This window comes from Drosophila elegans, unplaced genomic scaffold (genome assembly GCF_018152505.1).
Source record: "Drosophila elegans isolate 14027-0461.03 unplaced genomic scaffold, ASM1815250v1 contig_208, whole genome shotgun sequence".
In the NCBI taxonomy this organism is placed as follows: domain Eukaryota; kingdom Metazoa; phylum Arthropoda; class Insecta; order Diptera; family Drosophilidae; genus Drosophila; species Drosophila elegans.
In genome coordinates, this window is record NW_024545578.1 from 11,874,564 (window position 1) to 11,898,200 (window position 23,637).

The 23,637-nt window shown below is 37.8% G+C and overlaps 1 protein-coding gene across 2 annotated transcripts in view; it reads right to left on the minus strand.

Annotated features, from left to right (window-relative positions):
• Positions 1-23,637, minus strand: part of LOC108135564 (ecdysone-induced protein 75B, isoforms C/D) — a 101,953-nt gene that overhangs the window by 54,631 nt on the left and 23,685 nt on the right. Inside the window, exon 1 of one of the 2 annotated variants that reach the window (XM_017256324.2) lies at positions 23,040-23,139. The exons of the other annotated variant lie outside the window; for it this stretch is intronic. Within the exon in view, the coding sequence (XP_017111813.1) occupies positions 23,040-23,124 (85 nt within the window). The 5' untranslated portion in view covers positions 23,125-23,139. Of the gene's footprint in view, positions 1-23,039; positions 23,140-23,637 lie in introns of those variants that run through there. 2 annotated transcript variants of the gene reach the window in all.

Below are 23,637 nucleotides of genomic sequence, written 5' to 3' on the forward strand. Positions count from 1 at the left end.
CCCACATTTGTAGCCTCTGTTGTTTTTTGATAAAAATAGCTAATAGAGCAAGCCAAAGCGTGTGGGCGTGGGTGTGGAAGGTGCAGGGGGTGAACAGGTGCTCTTATCAGAATTTGATTTCTATTTATTCCGGGCTCGCTGAATTTTCGTAGTTTTTGCAAAAGGTTAAGATTCGATAAGGGTTTTCAAGGTCTGCGACAGCTGATAGTTCGGGTACAGTTATATAATCTATGCAAAGCTTTCCCTGCCCACGCTTTTTATTAGCCAAGGTCGTCAGAATTTTCGCCCATGCGTGTGTGCTCTCTATTATCGCCGGTTGGGAACTGCCAAATTCTAAAACAAACAGCCATCTTTTGACCATGGCCTCGTCTCAGTGTATTGAACTGCTTTCCTTCATTTCGCCACCATTTCCTCTTGTTTGCTCGCACTCAATAATAGTTATAAGTTTCTGTTTGCTGCATAAACAATTAGTGCCAAGTGCCAAAAAATATCAAAGGAACGAAAAGTGTTTGGATATGCAAAACATTCAATAACGATGAATAGCATGGAAGGTCTTAAGGTCAAGTTTATGGGGATATTGAACTGTTGAAAATATGTTTAAATAGAAGTATGTAAAATAGAGATAATAAAATGTTTATCCGAAAATTGAAGACTAAATTTATGCTGGCAATTTCTTCATATACGATATTGTAAAAGTATTTATAACGTAGTATATGAATATAGGCAAAAAAAAAAATTAACTTGATAATTTTTTTAACTTGAACCCATATTTCAACATAAACTCGAGTTTTCTTCTCTCCTTATTTTCATTATTGACTCTTCAGGGAAATTTCCAGAAAATGCTCCACAGCTTAGGCTCCACAGCATTTTCCATTTCCCCACTAAATCCTGTATATTTTTCTCACTCCCTCTCGGTTCTTCTTCTTTCGTTCTGGGATTGTACTTGAACTCGTTTCTAGACCCCGTCTTTTGCTACTTCTGGTGGTCTATCTACTTCTCGAACGACTCGAGTCGGTTCTTTTCGTTTGGTTTTCTAATGCCGCCTCGGATCGCCTCAGTTTTTCCCATTTTCCATTTTCCATTGCCCATTTCCCATTGTTATTATCTGCTGACATGCAAGGGCAGGAAACGCATTCCCTTATCGGCGAGGGGTGGGCAGTGCAGTGAGAATTAATCAAAAGTGCCTTGAAGCAGACGCCTCCACTTGAGCGATCTGATCCGAACCGATCCGACGCGAGGCGATGATCACTCAACTCAACTCAAACTCAAGCCTCGACTCGCAGCAATCAAGGCGCATTGAACGTTCAATGATCTATCCCAATACCAATAGCAACGCTCATGCCCCGCTTTAAAAAGTGAACTCGACATTGAAAAAAAATATAAAACCGACACACACAATGCGACAAAGCAACATCGGTAGATAGACCTACCAACAAGACAGGCAAAATTGTATCTAAAAGATTGACAATTGAAATACCCTTGTGGAATGCTGTTAATAAAGTCATAAATATGAGTTGCAGTTAATCTAAATTTTTTAGTTTAGTTGTTATAAAATCCTTTTTTGTTTAAATGCAATATTAAAATTAAGCGGAGCAGCAGTCTTTAAAAATAAAAGGAGTAAAGAGTAATACGATTTAATAAATGATATTCCATAAAATCAACTTATTTGACTCTAGATAACTCTATAAAGTAGGCAAAATTATCTTGCATCAGAGCATCACATTTCCGGACTTGATTATAAAGAACATTCCTCAAGGGAAATATATAAATACTCCAAATTTATAGGGTATTACAGCAGACAGCATCGGCATCACGACGAGTGCCAGGGAAAGAGATAGAGCATGGTGTGAGCGAACGAGAGAGCTGAATCTGTGTGAAGTTCAAAGCCACTGCACTGAGGCTGAGATTGCTACGATCCCCATGCCCCCCTTGTAGCATCCACTTTCCTGCGATGTTGATGTAGGTTCGTTTCGTTTCATTTTGCTTTTCTTCTTTTATTTTCTGTCTTTCTATGGGGAGGCTGCACTTTTGCTTTCCCGCTGCACAGATTTTCGCTGGTGTGTGTGTGTGTGTGTGTGTGTGTGTGGATCTTTGGATTTTTCCACTCGCAGCGGATCGGATCGGATCGCTCATTGAGGGTCTTTAACCCTTCAGGCAGTGCAATGCACTCTCCGTCCGTCTCTTTCACTCCCCTTCTCTTTTCCGACCGTCTTGTGTGCAATTTTTTTTTTTTCTTGCACATTCTTCTCTGGCCGTCGTGGCTTTCGCATTCGCATTTGTATCTATGCCTAGTTGCGTGCATTGACTCTACACACAGATACGCACACACACACACCGAACCAAAAAGGGGGAGAGTGGGTGGGGGGTGGTGGCTTTACGACTGCTTACAGTTTTGTAACTGTTATTAAGGGTTATTCGCACTCCAGTAATGCCAAACTCAAGAAAGTGTGGCTTTCGAAAATTCATAGCATATACAATCTATTTGATTGAAGTTTTCCTCAAGTGATCCTTAATCATACAGAGTCATTCAAATTTTTTAATAATTGTTTTTACACTTAATTGTTATTCGGATAAAGTGTTGATAACTAGATCAGTTGTAGTTGTTTTTTTTAGAGATAATATGACTTGGTAATACACAGGTTATACTTAAGGTATTAAGGTACAAAATCAAACTATTTAGCTGTGTACTCTACAGCTTTAAATAATAATTATACAGCCGAACTTCCATAGCTCGAGACACAAAAATAAGTTCTAGACTTTGAATTTCGGAAAGTTAGTGTTAAGGAAGCCTAATTGTATTTCCATTTTACCAAATTCCAATTTTTTTGTCAAGTTTAATTTTGGAAAACTTTTCATTTCAAAAGAAAGCTTTGAAAACCAGTCTGTTTGTTATATTATAAAAGTTAATACAGAAATAAGTAAAAAAAACTTGGAAAAATAGCTCAAACTAAACTAAATTTCAAGCCATTTCTTGGCCCTAAGCCGAGTTTTGGTGGGAAAAGCGCCATACTAACAACTCTGGATTCGCACTCCGCAGCTGCAGTTTTAGTTCTGCCCCACTCCCCTTCTGCGATCGTGCTTAGTTTGTCTGATAAGCTCTGCAGTTTATTGACTTGTCTCGCTGCCTCTCGCTCTTTCGCGGGCCACGCATGTGAACAGTTGGCCAAGTTGAATGCACTTTTGGCCATGTCTTGTGAAAATTGGTAATTGCCGCACGTGCTTTCTATGATTATGCCAGAGACACAAACCTTAACCCGGGCTATCTATGTTTTTTTTTACACTCTGTCTCTATCTATCCGCAATTTCCAATACTCCTGTTTAATTGGCATTTTGCACTTGAACGGATCGGTAATAACCACTTGAACAGGCCTTGAATTATGGCTTTGCATCCGATAGACAGATAGATTCGAACGGTAGTTGATTGGGCTGGTTACTTGGATGCTTAGTAACAGAGATACACAGATGCCTAATGGTCCACCAGAGGGTTTAAATATGGCAAAAGATGGCTGGAGATGATGATGTTTAAATATGGCAAAAGATGGCTGGAGAATATGATGCTAGCAGCAGATGATTTATGAATGACTTGGATCCGAATATGGAGGTACAATTCAGGTTGAGGTTTAATATTTATAAAAAAAAAAACGGGAAGTCCTATTTTAATTATTATTTTAAATAAATCATGTAACATATCTTAATGCTGACTTGAGGTTCTAATAAGATTTTTTATTATTTTATAAACTTATAACTTTAAAACGCTTCCACCAGTTCTCTACAGATTGGTAAGACATAAAGACAAAATATATTTCTATAACGATTCTCTTTTCTTTTTGGGCGCTAAGCTTTCGCCACTTGACCAAATCGAATTGGGGAGAGCCAACGCGCCGAAAGGAAACCGATCAAACCGCATTATTTGATCAAACCACTTTTTGGTTAATAGGCTGACAGCTGCCGCAGACCACGACATAAAAAACAGCACACACAGATTGATATCTCAGTCGGTAATAAGTGCAGAAAAGCCATAAAAATAACATACAGAAAGCAAAAAAAAAAAAAATTCGAAAAGAAAACAAACCGAATCGAACCGAATCGAAGAACAACGAAAATCAAAAGTCAGGCACACAGAATGTATATAAACCGATGTATATTTGGCAACGTAATAAGATTATGCGATATATGGCGGGTAAGATGAAACTTGGACTTGGACTTGACTCCACTGGAGAAACAATTCGTGCGAAAGTGAATGACCTCCATTAACCGAAGACTTGTCTTCTGTCTTCTGTAGAATTGTGCGTTTTTCGCCGCCGCGTCTTCTCACTTCTCGTTTCTTTCGAAAATTCGCAACCCTTTTGGCTGTCTCTCCGCTTTTTGGCCTTAGCATAATAATTAGTGAGACAAAAAAAAAAAAAATATATATATATATATATAATATGAAACTGGGGCCTGGAAGAGTGTACGCATAAGACCCGAAATTGGTCTGCGGATCGTCGGGGAATTTGAAACCTGTTTGAGCACAAGCACATACGCTTTTTAAACGTGTTTAGCATAATTTTTTCGTATTTTTTTTTTCTTGCGCCTGCTGACTGATAATTTATGAATGCGAAGCGATGAGCGCCAGTGCCCCCCTCCCCTCGTAAACACAAGGAAGTGGAGTTTAATGTACGATCTGGCGGTCATAGAACATGGTATGATATGGCGAGAATCAGGTGGCAAATCGATCGCCGAGCTGAGCGCTTCTGGTTTCTGATTAGATTAAAGCCAAGCAGGAAGAGTATAGAGGTCGAGAGACCCTTGGGGCTTTTGAGGTCGAGTAGTTGGAAATCCGAATCCGACAATTATCACATAAAGTCAAGGCTGGTTATGGGGTTCGCTGATCGCAGAAAATGAAGGATGACATGTTGATCAGCAAAGCAGTGATTAGTGAGGCAGTGGGTTGAGCTCAATAATGCAAAGAATATTGATACCGAACGTTGCTGTAGAGCAGAACATATGTTTAGGAATGCTTAGTATATGAGTTTAATAAAATAGATGGAGTAAGCTATTTATAATAACAAAACTAAACTTCATGTATTTTAAGAACAGTTGAAAACTGAACTTATCAAACATTAGAAAAAGGCGAAGGATCTTTAAACTTTTTTGGCTAACTTAAAAGGTGGCGCAATTACATTTTCAAGGTGATCTATCCAAATGGAATAAAAGAAGCAATTCAAACACTATGCAAGTGCCTGCAGTCAAGCAATGATCTCTTCTATCCACTAACTGTACACATGAATGGGTGATCTTCCCCCACCAATTACCTGGTTAGTCCCCAGGTCGTTTTACCCGGTGCCCGCAACTTCCCCCGGGACTTTAAATCGGTGTGGTGCCAGGCACAGAAGTCATACACCCCGACCGACGACCAGTGTCGAGATTGTTCAGAGAGTTCGTTATACTATGGCATGGCAGTCGGCAGTGCATTGGCGCTTTCTACACACACACACACACACACACACACACACACACACACATGTGGCCCCTTTGCCCGCTTTTCCACAATTCGGTTTCCCCCTTTCAACCAGCGATCGCATGCAAAATAGCGCGAAAAAAAACTGGTATGCAACTGCAATGTAGTGGGCAAGAAGGGGGTAAAAGGGGGAGGTAGACGTCAGCTGATGACGTTGCCAAGTCAAAGAGAAACCCCCTTCCACGATCGCCCCACCTGCACCCCCTTTGGCGATTCCCATCCATGATTCAGTATGCGGTGAGTGTTGTTGACTCGGTCGACGATCGCAGGTCGCTGCACTCCCTCCCTCTCTCTCCGCAATAAAACACCCCTCTCTATATCTACTCTACACAGTGAAAAAATACAATTTTTAATTTAGTTTACTTGGTTTTAATTTAAAAAAATAAATTCTGAAATAAAAGAACAAGATAATTAAAAGACTGATAAAATACATTTTTATATATGATATCTTTGATCTGTTTATATTATGTCAAATATACAGCGTTGATAATTTCAAAAAGGTTTCACTTTATAATATTAAACATAAAGAACAAAACTAATTTTTCAATTAATTATTTTATGTAATTTTACAATTTAATGTTTCTTTGACTTGTCTTTGGCTTTATATTTGACTTGTTTACCCAATAAAAAATGACAATTTTTTTAATTAACAATATTAACTATCATTAAATTATGGAGTAAAGGCTATTTTTAAACTGATGTCATGGTTTTGATGGCCAATTTTAGAAACAAAACTAATTATGCTGGATTTTGTCTTAATTCTGTAAAATATTCTTTTCAGTGTGCTAAAACTCAGTGGAGCATTCGAGTGAGTTTGGTGGGCAACTATGCTAGTGATACACAGCAGCAAATTGCAACTGGGAACTTGCAACTAGCAATGGGCACTAGCAACTAGCAACATGCAGCATGCAACGACAGCCATGAAAGTTGACTGACACCTCGATGGCAGGACTTTAACCCATAGCAACCCAAACAAAGTGAAATTGTTGTTCAGAGTCGAAGTTGAACTTATCGGGAGGTGGGGTGGCTGAAGTGCATTTTCCACGTGTTGCACGAACATTGGCACAAAATTGGCTCAGCTGAATTTTTTGTGAAAGTTTTTTTTTCGGCATTTCTTCGATGGCTTTTTGATAGTAATTTATAGTTTATTAACTTTATGCACCGAGTGCATTGACTGGAAAACCAGGGGGACGCAGGAAAGTCTGGAAAAATCCACGGCACTCTCGTGGGTTTTTTTTTTTTGGAGGTCATATAAATGCCGTGGGTGGCAGTGAAAGTCGGCTAAAAAGCTGGAAAGGAATTGATGGGTTGACTGACTTGTCGAGAGAGAAATGCTGCTGGGGTGGCATCCTAAAAAGGGAGAGGAAATTGGGAAAATTGTAGGTAGGTGGTTGCTGTAGTGGGTGTGGAAAGGAAAGCGAGATCTGCAATCCCTGATTAACATGGAAATTTACATTGTATTGGATTCAAGAATATGGGAAATTTGTTAAAAAAGGGAAATCAGTTAGAGTAAAGGCATATTATGTCAAGTTTATAAAAAAATACTTTGAATACCTAATAAAAAACTCAAACTCCGTAAGGCTATATATTCCAAAACATCAATCTTCTACAAGATTATGGCTGTATAAAATTTCTTTATAAATCGTAAGTTTTATAAATGGCAAGTTTTAATAGTTAATATTTTGTTCGTACTTTTCTTAACCTTTTCACGATCACTTAATGCGAGCAATATTTTATTATAACTTCACATTATAAACGGTCTCTGGTCAAGTGACTCAATCTGGTCAAAGAACTTGTTAAACTTAAAAATTCTAGGAAAAATCATATGACAATGACATAAACTTGGACTCCAAATTCCCTCCAAAACCCCCAGAAAAATCCCTCACTTTTAAGCCATTCCCATTGACATCGACACCTTTTTGGCGTATAAACAAGGAGAACAACAAAAAAAAATGAAAACTACGCAATACGAAAATGGCGGAGCAGAGAAAGGGCGATGAAAGGGGAAGAAAGGTGGGACGAGGGAGAGGGACAAACATGGTTGCACAACCGATTTTAGACCGTTTGGAATTTTGTTTATTTGGGACAAGTTCACGGGCGGCCAGAAGATTCCAGAAGAATCAAGAAGACAGGGGGCCTGGAAGATTGGGCGGGGTGCAGTACCCCTTTTACATCATCTCCCCCCTTGATTTTCGTTTTCTTTTACGCTCATATTTGTTTACAACTTTTGATTTTTTTCGTTCTTGCGTTCTTTCTTTTTTCCGGTTTCTGTTTCTCTTTTCGCGGCACTTTGCTTACTTAATGACTTTCTACTTTTTTTTGGGGAATAGTTTTGGGAATGGGGCTTATGTAATGGTCTATTCTTTTATTGTTGTTTTGACTGCCGCCGTCTTCGGCATTTGGGAATTATTATGCCTGTTGCTTCTTGACTGTTGACTGTTGACTGTTGTTGTTCCACGCTCAAATCGTTCGTAAACAAAATTTGGCCAAAAAAGGGAAGCATTAAGAAGAATTGTCCATTAACGGTATTTATTTAGAGAGGCTTTAAAAACTGCGCAAAATATTTAGAGGGAAATTTTTGCCCTCAGGCGAGTAATTAAGAATGTGGTTTTTGACAGCATGACATGTCAGTGCTCTTCATTTTAAATTGGGAAATTAAAGTAGCATCTTTAAAAACCTTTTTCTAAACTCGGAGGTGCTTTGAAATACTTTTTAGAACCCATTCTTTGTCAATTACTTTAATCTTGTGTACTTATTCTGACAGGACCAAAAAAACAGCTGCATTCTCTGGATAATATATATAAACGGATGCAATTTTGATCTTATCGCCGAGGCAGCGCTTTTGGCAACCCAATTAAGGACGCGTGTTTGCCCCTCCCAAGCTAAAAGAACCTTCTTCAAAAACAAACGAGGCCAGGAGTAACAAACAAACAACAAAGCCAAGTTAATTCCCAAAATATTGCTTCCTTTATATGCTTTATATATCATTATCATCAACGCAAAAAAAGAATCGAAAACAATGATCTCCAAAGGCGACGCAACAAGTTCAAAAGAATCTTTTGTTTCTTTTTCGGACGCATTATTTTATCTCTCTCCCGCACTTTTTTTTGTTTTTTTTATTTTTTTTTTGCATTCAGAACAACACGGAAAGCGTTTAAGTAACCGACAAAATTTGTATTGCAAAACGTCACAGCTAAAAAAGTGACGAATCCACCAGATAAAGCGAAATGTAAGAGAAGTGCAGTCTCATGGGTTTTTGGAGAATCAGTGGCGTGGTAAAAGGTTTTCAACTTGATTAGTCTTCCATATTATTCCTAATTCCTAAATTTAATTAAAAGACTATGAAAAAACTAATGAAAAAACTCATAGATGTTCTTTAAAATTTAATAACTAAATAAAACCATTAATTAAAACAATTAACAAAAAAAAACCAAAGATATTTCGGTACTTTTTTTAGCAAGGCTAATGATATGTAATAAATGCATAATGTTAGTTTTATTTTTACATGCTATTTCGGAATAATTTAAATTGGATGAATGATCATTAATTTTAGTTTGCTAGTATTCCCCATTCATTCTCCCCGCCAAAAAAAACTCCGCCCATGGACTTTCTCTGTTTGTTTTCGAATTGCACTCGGCGATTGTTGTTTGCTCTTTAGCACTGCTCTCTTTCGCCTGTTTTGCACATGTTGCGGATTCGTAAACGGGGTGAATGTCATCAGGATTGTGATTGTATATTTTCCCGGCTTGGGTCAATTGCCTCTTGGGTAACTCATGAAATTTCATTCGTCAGTTGGCGGTTGGAACTGCTGACGAATTTCGATCCAAATACAGACATATTAGTGGGTAATGACATATTGCTGATTGTATAATCGTGACGGGCCACAATTTGAATCGAGAACAAATGTAAGTCAGAGCGATAATTACACTTGTGGGGGGTATTTTCTTCTGATTTATGTCCGATTGAGTTTCGCAGGCAAATTTTGATTCTGGGAATATCTTTTGAAATGTTTGCCAAGTTCAGTGACAACTTGAGTGAGTAAAGTGAGTCGATCGACACAGTTTTCGTGTGGAGAAGTTCACGAACCGATCTCGCATTGAGTCACAATGGGAAGTCGAGCAGGTTGTTGACATTGTACGAGTTCAGCTTTAACTGAAAGTGATTGCAGAGATGAGTATATATCTGTAAATTAAATTCCCTGGTTAATCTGATGTGCAATGTGATTACTAAAAGAATATGATAATTGTCAACTTAAAACTCTACTTTCAGGGGACTTGTGCCAAAAGACACAAAGGCCACAAAGAAGATATTAAGCTCCTCAAAGAGGTAGTCAACCTCTATCACCAATTTCCGTTTCTTGCATTATTAAAATAAGTGTATAAGTTTTAAACGCAATTCCATTAAAAAAAAAAAAAACTACTTTTAACCTTTTTTTCAGCAATTTTCATCTTCACTCGTGCAGTTTTCAAATTTCCCTTGCGGCTAAAACTGTGTTTTCTCTACGCCAAGCCAAAACAAAAACAAAAACACAAACACAAACAGCTAACTGCAATCAACAACTCACAAGCCACAATAACAACGCGAACGGTCGGACAGCCATTTGTAAGTCAACGAACCAAGGGGATAGGCTATAAGCAACAACTCCAACTCCTCCATGGAGTATTTATCTATCGTTTAGTCATCCTATTTTATTTGATTTTCATTTCGCACATGGGCGATTGTGCGAGTGAATGGCCCAGCGGCATACTATACATACTATTATAGGCTACTGCATACCACTAAGACTCAACTCGACTCAACACCAATACTTTTCCAGACAACGACAACGTCCTTGCTTCAGTTAACAAGATGCCAGCCGAACAACGACAACGTTGTTGGCGAAATGACGCTGCAAAAACTTGTTGTTGCTGTTTGTGTATGGTGTATGGTATATGGTGTATGGTGTATGGTGTGGTATGCCTCGTTGCTGGGTTAGTTACCCCCAGTGCAATGGCAATGAACCAGAGAACCATTGACCGACCAGAGAAAGACAGACGATGCCGATCCAATGCCGATCGGCTGCAACTTGCAACACGAAGATTGCTCCACGATCGTTTCCAGTTTGGCGAGTTCAAAACTCCAGAGAAACTGGTTTCTTTTTTCGCAGTCGACAACAACAAACAATTTGCAACACGACGACCGCAGACGCAAAGTGCAATGATCGCAACGAGGCTGCAGATCGAGTGGTTTGGCAAAGTGGAGGCGGTGATCGGTGGGGTTTTAGGGGGTCTCAGCGGTTCCAAAGTGAATGCCGGATTTGGTGGGCAGTGGCGATGACGTTGGTGGGACAAACAAACAAACAAACAGGCGGGTGCACAACACAAAACAAAAACGAAGGAGAAATAATATGCGTCACTCGAGGCGTGGGATTCTGTGTGGTTTTTACACCGAGACAAGCCTTTAAATAGTCAAATATGGAAAAAGGAGATCGCCGCAGGCAGGTCGCCGAGTTCAACGAGAGAAAGGAAGTGGAAATGGAAATTAAGAGATGAAAGTGTGGGAGAAATTGTGTATCAATTTATGATCCTCGATTAGTGATCAATGAGAAATATGTTCATTATCTTTGTAAATGTAATCCCCATGCTAAAAATGCCATCAAAATGTAACCTCTTAATAAAAAGCATTGTTTTTAGGCAAAATCTAAATTATACCACACATAAGTTTTCCAATATTTTAAATCGATACAAAAATTTAAGTTGAATTGGTAAATATTTTTATATAATTTTCTAAAATGTTTCTATTAAAATTCATAACTAAACAATCTATATGCAAAACTTTAAATTCAGATACAATACGCCCTCGATAATAAGAACCGAAAATTAGGTTAACACTGGACAGCATATAAAAAAAAATATTTTTAATTTTTTGATCGAAATTTGATTCGTTTTTTTTTCACTATTTTGAAGATATTTTCTTGAATCTTAAATCTTTTGCTCGACTTACAGATATTGCCTAACCCAATCCTTTTCGGCTTAGAGCAGCAACCAACCCATTTCTTAGACTGCCAAATCTACATAAGCCAAATGATGTTGAAAGGCATGAAAATGTATCTTCTTGCCAAATCAGCAGTTTCCCTAGCTCGGTCAGTCAGTCAGTCAGTCCCGGGGAGCAGAAAACGCTTTCGGCCAATTCAGCTTGATGGAGTTATAAGCCAAACCAGAAAAGCGAAAACCGGGCAGAAAAGAGACCGCCAACAAAAATTTCTATACCAAGTGCTATATTTCCCTCTCTATATTTCACATTGTGGCTATCTCTTTTTGGCCGCCGAATGTGGTCGTGCCGAAATTTGGCAATGAACTTGAAACACGTGTAAGAGGTATGAATAATTTTTGGCCAAGACAAAGACGAGGCAGCCCACAAAGCGTTTACGAAGGAGGCGGGCTAAGCGCGCAAGGGGAGGATCTTCTTTTGTAACATTTTTGCATGATTTACGAAAATTCAGGGAGTCTCTTTCGGCCTCCATTCGTTCTTTTTTTCCACAGCCCAGGGTTTATTGTATTTTTAATTATTTTCGGCGTAATAACCTAGATTCGTGGCATCGACCGAAACCAAGTCCGAGTCCGAGTCAAATTCCGAGTCACTTGGTCATATTATTTCTACCTTTTCCCCATAATGGTTGTTTTTCTTCAGCTTACCTTTTCTTTTTCTGGTTGATTCTATCTGTTTTTTTTGCGTTTCTGATTTTTTGCCCAACGCCATTTTTTCTCTTTTCTTTTCTTTTGTTCTTTTTCAGTTGATTTTTTAAAATTACTGAGGAGTGGAATTTTTTGTGATCATTTTGAAGGGGCTGTAATTCTTATTAAGTTTCAAAACATAAAATGCGTAGTAAATTTATTAATATTTTTAAAATTGATGTATTTAATTTTGTTATGCCTCTATTTCGAAATGTTTATTTTGTATGCTTTTCTTGGTTATTATTATTATTATTATTTGTATGATAATTCCCAAACCTACATACACAAATTCAACTCAGAATACTTGTATATTCTGTGAAGCAGTCCAACAACAGGTACCAATAAAAATACAAAAATAAGGCATAAGGCTAAATTACGACAAGGCTATCGACTGACAGTTCATTCATCAACCAAGCCCATGGAGAACCTTTTCGGGGCTACGCCTAATGTCTTCTACCTGCCTCAAAACTCTAAACTCAAGAACCATAACCTAACGCACTTAGAAAAACAGGCTCTCACAGACCCCAGACATTTCCAATCAGAATAGAACGGTAAGTGGCCCACAGGCACCTGTGGCAAAAGAAATTAATGATTCCTCCGACCACTCCTCGGATTCGTTGGCATACCAAATGAGTTCCTCGATTCACCACAAAAGGTTAGCGTTCAATTTCGGGGTTCGTATCACTCACCTGGAAGGGAAAGAAGTAAAGAAAAAATTATCAGCCAAATTAGGCAACAAATATCGCTTACAACAATGTTAAGGGTAATAAAAAACACGCTCTAATCAAACTTATTCGAAGGGCTAACCCCCCACTCCTTATTTTAGATCACTTCCGTGTTTTTTCGGGTATCGGTTTTTGCCGTCTGGCAAAAAAGCCAAGTGCGCAAAAAGCCCTTACTAGAGTTCAGCGAGCCCAGCTAACTTCGAACAGGTAAAATAGGCGGAACCTTATCTTATCATTGAAATGCACGTGAACGAAATTGGTAAACATAATCGTTAGCATAGGGGCTAATATCGGGCGGCATTTAGTGATCGATTCTTGTAAATCGTCAATAAGCGGATATACTGCCAGCATTGAAGGTTAACTAAAATCGGTTTTGGGTAATGGCGGATGGGCTCCGACAGATGGCGCTGCGGGGGCAAATGGGTAATCGCGTATCCATAGGATACATTTGCTTATTTTTAGCTACCGAGATACAAATGGCGTGTCTACGTTTGCCGAGATCACTTCACCAGAAAAACAATGAAAACGTTCAGACGGACAAAGTTCTGCGTTTAAGTGCGAGTACAACAATTGTTTCGAGCAGGCCAAAAAACATTTAGATCTCTATTTTAAAATGCGTATTCGAGTATTTTTTTGGGTGCATATCCACATATGTATGTGTGCGTTTGTGTGCGAGCTGGTCTCATTTTCGGTGTACATATGTATACAGAAAATTATTTCGAAGTTCAAGGTCAGTAAACTTGCTACGCACACGCACAATACAATGGGAAACGAAATAAAATGAAACAACAAATAAAACGAAACCCGAAGTGCGGGCAGCGACGCGGCAGAGAACCCGAGCACCAATACACTCTCGCGGCCGCGAAAAGATCACTTACACGCACACTGGCAGCGATCGCTCTCTCGCACGCTCTCTTTATGTGGCGTTTTAATAACACTAGAACGATTTTGGAATGAGCTACTTTGAGGAAGCGGGATGGAAGGAAAAAAGAGAGGGATCGAGCCCAAATGGTAATGAAGGTACAAAAACCCCCGGATCACAAAATAAGATTAAGAACGTTCCTATATATTTGAAACACAAATACCCTTTCGGAGTGATCGTTTACTTTGTTAAATCAATATTTAATTTTCTCTCAACCAAAACTGTTTAGAGATATTAACCAAACTTTATTCTAATCAGAATCTTCTAAAGGATTCAAAACCCTTTCCGTAGTATTAAAACAATAAATCTATAAAGGCTATACATTTATTTTTTACTTAATATGCATCCAAAAACACATAGTTAATAAAAGATAGTAGTAAGAAGCATAACGCTCTTTCTCAAAATAAAAAGTATTTTAGCAAACATTGTTCTTAAGTCGTTATACTCCCGTAAGACTATTTCCTTTGCTTGAGAGTAGGAAATAATTCAAAACGATTTGAAACTTGTGCGGGTGTTAAAACGTATCAACTTGATTTGTTTGAGGCTCGAAATGATCTCTGATGATCTTATGCTCAAAGAACCAGTTTCGAATCTCGTTAATTTACGAAATAATCTGCTGGAAACTTGTTCAAACAAAACTTCTGTCGATGATCGAAGCGCAGAGGCAAAGGCCAAACCATAATTTGGCAAAGGCAAGGGTCAAAACTCGCTGGGAAGGTCAAAGTTAAATGGTGGCTGGAATCATTTCCTATCACGATCTCTTTTCCAGTTTGAGTTCACATTCTTTCCAATTCCAATTCGAATTATGTTTATAATGTTTACTGGCACAAAACAAAAAACGGAAAGTTGTTGATCAACTTTTTCTTTTTTGTCTGTTCTTATTCGGTTACCTCATCCCTTTTAGTGCTATCTCATTTACTCCTCAGAAAAACAGAAGTAACACCTTAAAACTAAAAAGCAAAGCAAATACACTACACGTTCTTCTTAGCTGATGCTGAAATCAAAAGTTGAGATCCCAGTAAGTGCTTTCTTTTCCTTCACAATCTCTCTGTTTTCTTTTTTTCCCTATTTCTCTCGCTCTTTCTGTCTTTGCTACTTTCTTCGTCTATTTTGTAGTTATGTAACGTGGCCATGGCCTGCTTTCTTTATTTGGCTAGCGTCTTGGTCAAGTGAAATGGGTTAATGGGCATCGGCATTTCACTGAGATTGTTTGCTTTCGTTTTTGAACGAATTCAGATGGGAAAGAATGTTGAAGAAAAATACCTTGTTATTTTAAATAACATTACATTTTTAGTGCTGATTCACATGAATATTTTAAAGGAACCTGTACCCTTAGAGCTATTTTGCCATTTTTAGAATTTGTTTAACTTTTATTAGCAGCTGTTAGGATTTCAAAAATAAACTCAATAAAATACCTCTTTATTTAGGAAAAGTTCTCCCATATTTTGTAGGATAGAACCAAAATATACAAGTAATATTGGCTATGGTAAGCCCTCCTTTCAAAAGTAACTTTCAAAAAGCTGCTAAAACTGCTGGCGTATCTCGTTTAGGCTTTCAGTTCTAATGATAGTTGTTAGATTTTTTTTATTGCTAATTATGCGAGTGCGTGTGTTTTACCATGATTAATATGATTAAGAGAATCTGAACTGATGACTGGTGATGTCATTTGGCCAACACAGCTTTGAAGTTTTAAGTTTAAAAGTTCCAAACTGGCAAAAAGCCTATTAAAAATTATGTGAATTTTTCGCAGAGTCATATTTGAGGCTCGGCTGAGTTAGACAATCGTAATTCGCGTAATTAGGCGAGTTCAAGTAACTTTTGGTTTAGTGCTTAGATTTGGCCATGTCATGGCTCAGTTGCCAAGGGGCCAAAATACAAATTTCCCCCAAAACCCCTCTTTCACGCTCAGCTGTGCGTCTGGCTTGGCATATTCAAGTGTCAATTACAATTGCCTCAGGGGCGCGAATCCAAAAACAAATACGAGAGAATTCAAATGATTATACACGGCGCGAACGTAGGCAGCATTTAAAATGCGTAAAGCGAACTTGAACTTCAGCATGAAAGAAGGAGGAAGTCGGCTAGAAATATCTTCGAAATACATATCTACCTAACGCACAATCCAAGCAAAACCCCGATACTTTAAACCCAAAAACCAAAACCGAACCCAACTCAACTCGATTTCAAAGTCAAGGGCTAAGGAGCGAACGTGTTCAAAATGCCGAATTACCCTTCATAGATAAGTTACCAACAAGTAGTGCCCTGGAAAATATAAAAGGGGTTATCGGGGGTGTTACGTGGCTCGTGGCACGTTGGGCGCCATTTTGTAGGAAGCTTTGAAAAAAAAAAACGAAAGAGAAATGAAAGACCACTGAACAAACCGCTTTGGATCAACTCAAATTTTATGCGGGCAACATTAACAAAAAAAAAAAAAAAAAATAATACAAAATAAAAAACACAAAGAACCAGAAGAAGAAGCATAGGGAGAAGAACACACGCACCAAAAAGCGAACAAGAAAAAGACACTGCAAAATCGAGAACCAAACTTTTTTGGCAACCAAAAAAAACAAGAACACACCAAATAATGAAAATGTCAATGTCCGAACAACCTTGAAAGAAGCCAAAGGAGAAAAGCTGCCACACGAAAAAGAGAGATATTCAGCGGGGGATAAAGAGGGCGGAAGGAGAAAAAGAGAAGGGTGGAAGGAGAGCCAAAGGTAAAGCGTATCGCATTGAGAATCACTTAAGTGTAAGGGCCCAAACCAAAACGAATTTGCAATGCGCATAAAGTTCTCATCCAACCCTACAAAATAAATTGAAATAATTCACAACAACTAAAGGGTTTTGCAACTCCTTCTCAATCAAAGCAATTAGAATTTGAGATCACTTAAATTGATTGCTGCGCAGTTGAATAGAAAAGTTAAGCATATTAAATAAAGATTGATAGAGTTCTAAATGGCTAACTAAAATTAGCTTGATAAGCATCTTGATTTTAGAATCGATGCTCTTGAAAATATAGAAAGAGGAGCATCTTGCCCTAAACTTTCCCTGATCGCCATCTCTCTAAGTCAATAGAGGGCAAAAGAAAGTTAATTCGAAGCTACGCAAATCAAAAACTGTCCTTAAAGTGTTCAGGATGTGATTTGAAACCTTCTTTTATTCGAAATATATGATTCTTTTTTTCTTTGAAAATCCTTTTATTAATTTATATATAATTTATTTTTTAAATGTGAAAAGTATAAATTTATTAACTTTTTCGAGCTGAGAATATTACGATTAAGAATAAATTAAATACATTAACATTAAAACAACATAATAAACGAACATTTTAAAAGATTAAGACGAATACGACTGGCGCCCCAAGCGGACGGCAACAGAAACCCAGAGCTTTCCCGAACTAACATGTTGCCACCTACAACCGCCAGGTGGCGCCACAAGATAATCAAACATTTTCGTTAAATTCAAAAGCCAAATTATATTTGTTCAATGAAATATTAAAAATGCATCAATAATTAGTACAAGTTTGTATGCTCAAGCAGACAATTAATTACTGCAGCTTTTGACTAACTAAAGTAGAAGATAGCACAAAAGCTCGCGTTCGAATTTACAGTTGCTCTTTGACGTCATTGCGGTTTTTGAAGGAAAACCGAACGTTTTTTTTCGGTTCATGAACGTTTGTCGACTTCAATTTGTGCGCTAGGCTAGGCGAACAAAAAAAAAAATATATATAATATGCACGCTGAGGGAGAGGGAAAGAGATTGGGGCAAACAGTCGCCACATGCAACGAGGTCACGTGCAGTTGGCTTGGCAATATGGCGCTCTATACAGACACAAACTCACGTCGCGATAGCGAGCGGCTCTATGAAAATGCACTGCAAGGTTGCAGCCCCCTCCCTGCCACCCCCTTTCGACGCTTCATTGTGAGACAGGGCGAATGAACTGAACTGACCCGCTTCGCAGTAACCTCTAAAAATTCTCTCTGCGTATTTGTGCGACTTTTATGTCTACTATTTTTGAGATTCTATTGAAAGAGACGTTCAGTGGGTGTGGGCGGTTTTTGGATGTTGTTTGGTGCGTTGTAATTAAAATTATTATTGATATATGTTCTCAACACTTCAACACTGTGAACATGTTGGGTTTGATTTGGATTTTACTTATGCTTCCGAAGCACTTTTGTGCTGGCACTTATCCGGTTTTTAAGAGAATAGCTTGTTTTTCTCATATATGGAAATTTTTAAGGTTTGGAAAACTCGTTTTCTGTTTAAAAAGTTAAAGCAGTTTTAGAATACACATCGATGTGTCTTATTTTTGAGAATCTTCTTCTGTTTTAAGGAATTTGTGAATCTTTTAGTTTAAAAAAAAATGAAAGAGGGGGACAGGCAGTCGGAGCTGTGCTCTCTCTCGCTCTTTTGCTGCCATTTCCGTTCGCCATTGCCTAACGAAAAGCTTTCCGCTCGAAGCTTTGCGAGTGGCACACAAATTGAGTGCAAGTTCATCACACAGACGCACACTCGCTCGCAAAACTATGACAAAATCCGTAAGTGCAGCTCCTGCGTCTGTGTGCGTGTGTATCTGTGTGTAAATTTAGATCGAGGCTATTGCTTCACAATGCCGCTGGTGCATTCAACTCGGAGTTCAGATCGCACAAAGCAAAAGTCGACGGTGGAGAGCAAAAAAAAAATGGCATTAAGAAAAATTATGTTGAATTTATTTATTGCATAGAACGCAGCGTTAACGCTCTAGCCCCTCTCTCTCGATTCAATTGCAAAATGCAAATCGTGTGGGTCTGCGGCTCCAACGAACACACAAATCGGACACGGGACCGTATTCCGTAGCCGCGCACATTTATTTTTATGAGTTATTTGACTCAGTTTCAGCGGTGGCAAGGTTGTGGCCCACTAGAAACACTGGGGCCAGGTGAAGAACATCTAATGACATTCGACTCGACTCTAACGATCGCGCTGATATTGCGAGCTTGAGCCTCGTTTTCGCTTAGTTAATTTGCTACAACTTACGTGGCGGGATTGGAGGGATTAGACGCATGATTGATCGATCGCAATTGACTTACCTGAAAGTAGAATAAATATTTGATAAGTAATTGAAAATAGTTTACACATTTTTCAAGGGTAATATATAAATTTATGACTCTTAAAGTTGTTTAAAAACAAAATATTACTTTTTAGAAAGTTTTTACCATATCTCTAAAACTTACAAATGACTACTTTCTTTTACAAATTACACATTGTTGTTTTGGATATATTTAAATATATTCAACTTAATTAAAAAGGATACACTTTTAAAAGAAGGACAGCTAATTTTCCTAAGCATCATTGATTAAAATCAGTTAAGAGCAGTCCCCCAAAAATCATTTGCTACCGCCGAAAACTTTTTCAATCCTATTAATCTTTAATCTACAATGCAACCGCCACATAAATCAAGCATTTCCCAATATTTTCAGATTTTCAGCCTTCCCGCCGGAAAGCTGCTAACTTTTAAGCCATCCGCTCACTCTTGGCCTGCTATAAAAACAGTTAAACAAATTTTCATTCAGGGGCATTTGTGTACTCGCACAATGGGTGCACAGCAACTTGAACAGGAGCGGAACGAGGTGAGACGGTGGCAGCATCCATACCGCGGTGGAGCCCCCAACTGGTCGCCAGAACCGGGCCAAATTGAAGGTCGGACATTGGCCCAAAGCGACCGATGCATTTACCCCAGAAAACTGCAGTCGGAGAGCGAAAATGCGAGGCATTCTCTTAGTCTCTCTCTGCCTCACTCTCTGCCTGTGGTGGCCACGTTGCGTATGAGTAATACATGCTTTTCATATCACTCCCCGCAGTATATACCTTTCTCATTCGCTTTCTGTCTGTGTCAGCGCCAAATGTTGATTTGTCTGCTGCAGTTGACAGGCAAATGCAATTTCTCAACCGACGTATAAGTTTGCACTTTGGAAGGATATAAAATAAAAATTTTAAGTAGTTTTCGCTGTTCAAGATTTTTATATATATGTTTTAAATATTATATAGATATAATAAATTTTAAAAATATCATTTTGTTTTAATTTAAATTTAATGTTTTAAATAATTCAACCAACCTCACACAAACTGAGGAGCGTAAGATTTTATATGTTTACCAGAAATTGATATAAACAAGCCAAAAATTAACCTTATCATAACGAAGCCTATATAGCAATACCACATAGTCGTAGTAGCTGAAATTGGCACTATAAGAGTTATTTACTATATAATAATTATTTAATTATTATAATAAACAAGTCAAAAATCTAATCCAGATTAAGCTACCCACTGTTTGCAAACCGAATCCCATAAACCAGTGCCGAATAGAATAAACAATTCAAAAATCTGATCCAGATCAAGTATACGCACTGTTTGCAAAACGAATCCTATAAACCAGTACGGAATGAAGTCCCAAGATGAAATTCTAGCCACATTGCACCCTTGACACCCTCTCCCCAGCAAACACAAATGTTAGCAGAGTGAAAAATAAAAGCAAACCAACAAAAAATTTATTAGGTCATATGGCTGGCATCATATCGCCGCGTACATCGACTATGGCGATAATAGAAATAAACACACAGGCGCACAACAATCACACACACTCACACATACAGACACACCAACATAGTTACAGATAGGGGCAGCAATGAAAAAACAAACCCGAGCTGAGGCAGGTCAATGAACGTTGTGGCAATTCCAAGGCCAAAGCCACAATGCCTAGAACCCCAGAGCGAAAACACAGAGAGGGAGTGCGATAAGCGAGAAATCGGAGAGAATTATAGAGGAAATCAGAGAGAGGAAGTTTGGGGAAAACACGGGAAAAACGAGCCAAATGTTTACCTGTTTTCCCCACTTTAGTCAACAACATAAAGTGAATTGTAGGGATTACTTAGTGTAAGGCCCAGAATAAAAATGTAATTCATAAGCGTATACTAACTATCTTAACTTTTTGACTATTTCAAGTAGTTTGGAGAGGAAAGAACGCTCTATAAGGAGGGCGAATAAACTGCGTAGCTATCGGGTTCTTTTATAATGCCGGCGACTGTCGGTTCGCTTATCTAATCGCCAGCCAGGCGGCTCAGCAAAAAAAGAACAATGACAAATTGAAAAAATAAATATGAATAAAAATTAAAAAAAAAAAATAATTTCATAGGAGGCAAATAGTCAAAAAGTATTAGAAGAACTATCATAACAATTAAATGTGATTAAGATTGATAGCAAGTAAATAACAAAAGTGTATCCATTTATTTAAAAGATGATAGTGCATTGTGTATTGTGATTTTGTATACATCCCACAAAACATAAATTATTGATTAGAAGTATATAAGTTTTCGAAAGTTTGCATATTTACAGAGACCAAAACAAATACAAGACATCAAAAGACAATCCCATTTGCCCACAAAAAAAAAATGTCACCCAAGCGTTTTGCTCGAACGCAAAAACCTAATATTGTCAGTCATAAATCTCTAACTGGCAATAGAATAAATGCCACAAAATGTCAGCAAATGGCCCAAATACTTGTGGCACGTGCATGTGGCCATTGTAAGAGACCGAAGCCATTCACTTGCAGCAGTTATAAAATAAGCTACATAAGGTTAAAAAACTAAATTCCAGCCGCAATCTTCGTGCCATCTATGAACGCTATCAATTGAAAGCGAAATTCACTTTCATGGCTCCCCGCTTCCCTTTCTCCGTGCAATATGCCCGCACATTTGGCCAAGTTCAACGACCGCACGAGTCCCTGGCCTAGATTTTCCAACAGAAACGCCAGCAACAGACATTGCTGATATCGCCGTCGTGCTTTTACTTTCGTTCCCCATCGGCAGTGTTCGGATTTTGGCGCTGCTTTCGGCTTCAGTTTGATTGGTGCTTGTGGAATCGGCTCCCTCTACCAAAACATTCACGCTTTGGAATTTTAAGATATTAGGAAATGATCATATATACCCAATAATTGTAAAATAATTAAAGAAAATAAATAAATAATAAATAATAATCAAACAAAAAAATAATAATAAGGGAAGAGAAGAACCCATCCACTGAAATGTCCTGCTCTGGAAAGAGAGCACCTTATACCCGAATATTTGGGATCTTTCGAACACTCCTTCATATACATAATTGCCTTCTGGGAATACGATAATGTGGCATAATTTTGTAAATGTTATTCTGTTTTGTTCATAGACTGAAGTATTCAAGAAATTAATTTAGAATTAATCTTTCTTATTTTACTAACACAACATTTTTTCTTTCCTAAAATAAATACATTAATCCGAGCATTACATTAACGACGATCATAAATTTTCTCTGCTAAGAATTTTAAAATATAAATATGAATATGTAATTGAATTTTGCTGCAAGTATTATTCATAATATTCAGTCCAGGATATGGGCATTCAATATGCCAATAAAATTCTTATTGAACGAAAGTAGCAGAAAAATCCCTCGGCAGAGATAACAAAAACACAAGAGGCGAGCAAAGGCGATTTGCTATCGTCATGACATGCCTCCCATTTTCCCCTCGCCTGGCTTGTTGCGTTTGTTTTTTGTTTTTGCACAAAAGGAAAAATTTAGGTTAATGAGTTCAACGACCGCAGAGGAAGCGCCAAAAATATACACAGTACATGGAGGCAATAGAAAGATAGAAAGAAAGTGAAATCTTTTGGATTGAGAAGGGGAAATTCGCTGGCGCTGGTGGATGGTCGCAGATAGGGCAAGTATAAAAAAATCGGGAGTTTACCATAACGAGGGAGTAATATAAATCATGATTGTAATTATTATAAAATTGCTCTACAAATAAATTTCAAATTTAACAAGTTTTTACACTTGTTATACAATTAATTATAAAAATATTAAAGATCTATAAAAACTCTAAATTTTATAACATACATACATGTTATTATAATTGTTTGCGATACCTTTATATCTTTATATTTACATTGTAAAATCTTATCTTTAAAAGTAAAGAGTACTCGGTACTAGTTCCCCTTCATTTCCACGAAATACAAAGTTCAAAACAAATAGGCGATCTAATTTGCAATACAAGCAACGGTCCTTAATTTAAATAAGTCGATGGCTTCCATTCCATTGCAATATTTGCCCAGTCTATACAGTACCAAATAGCTCAATGTCTATATATATATATGCATTAGGGTGATTCATTCACTCACCAGCTAAAACTCGGCCAATCAGACGTTCGGTATCGTCTATATGCTTCGCCTGGGCAAAGAGATCCTCCCGACTGCCCACTGTCATTATGTTTGATTACCGTTGAAAAAGGGGGCGTGGTTCGAGATATTGACAGTGATCCAAAGGTTTGATTTGGTTTAATAAGATTTGATTGATTTATTTATAAATTTGCTAGGATTTGTACTAAGTTATTGTTTTTAATTATTTTACTTAAGGCTTTTTGTATGGCACCTTTGTGAGTGTTCAATTTGTTTACCTAACTAGGCTTGTTATTGTACTTATCGTTGAATTTTTTTATATTAAAATAATTTGATTTGATTTCGTATTGAATATTTGTGTGCACAGATATATCACAATATAGCAACCAGAGCAGCGATGATGTAGGATTTTTTACGTGTTTTATTTTTAGCCAAGTCTTTATGCATTTTCATCTAATAAATGCCACCATTTGTTTATGCATTGCTTAACTATTTAACATTTAGAAAGACTTATCACTCTCTCTTTATGACACTTGAGGAATTCTCAAAAAATACAAATATATTTAATTTTGATTTGTGCTTTGGCCGTTAGAATTCACGT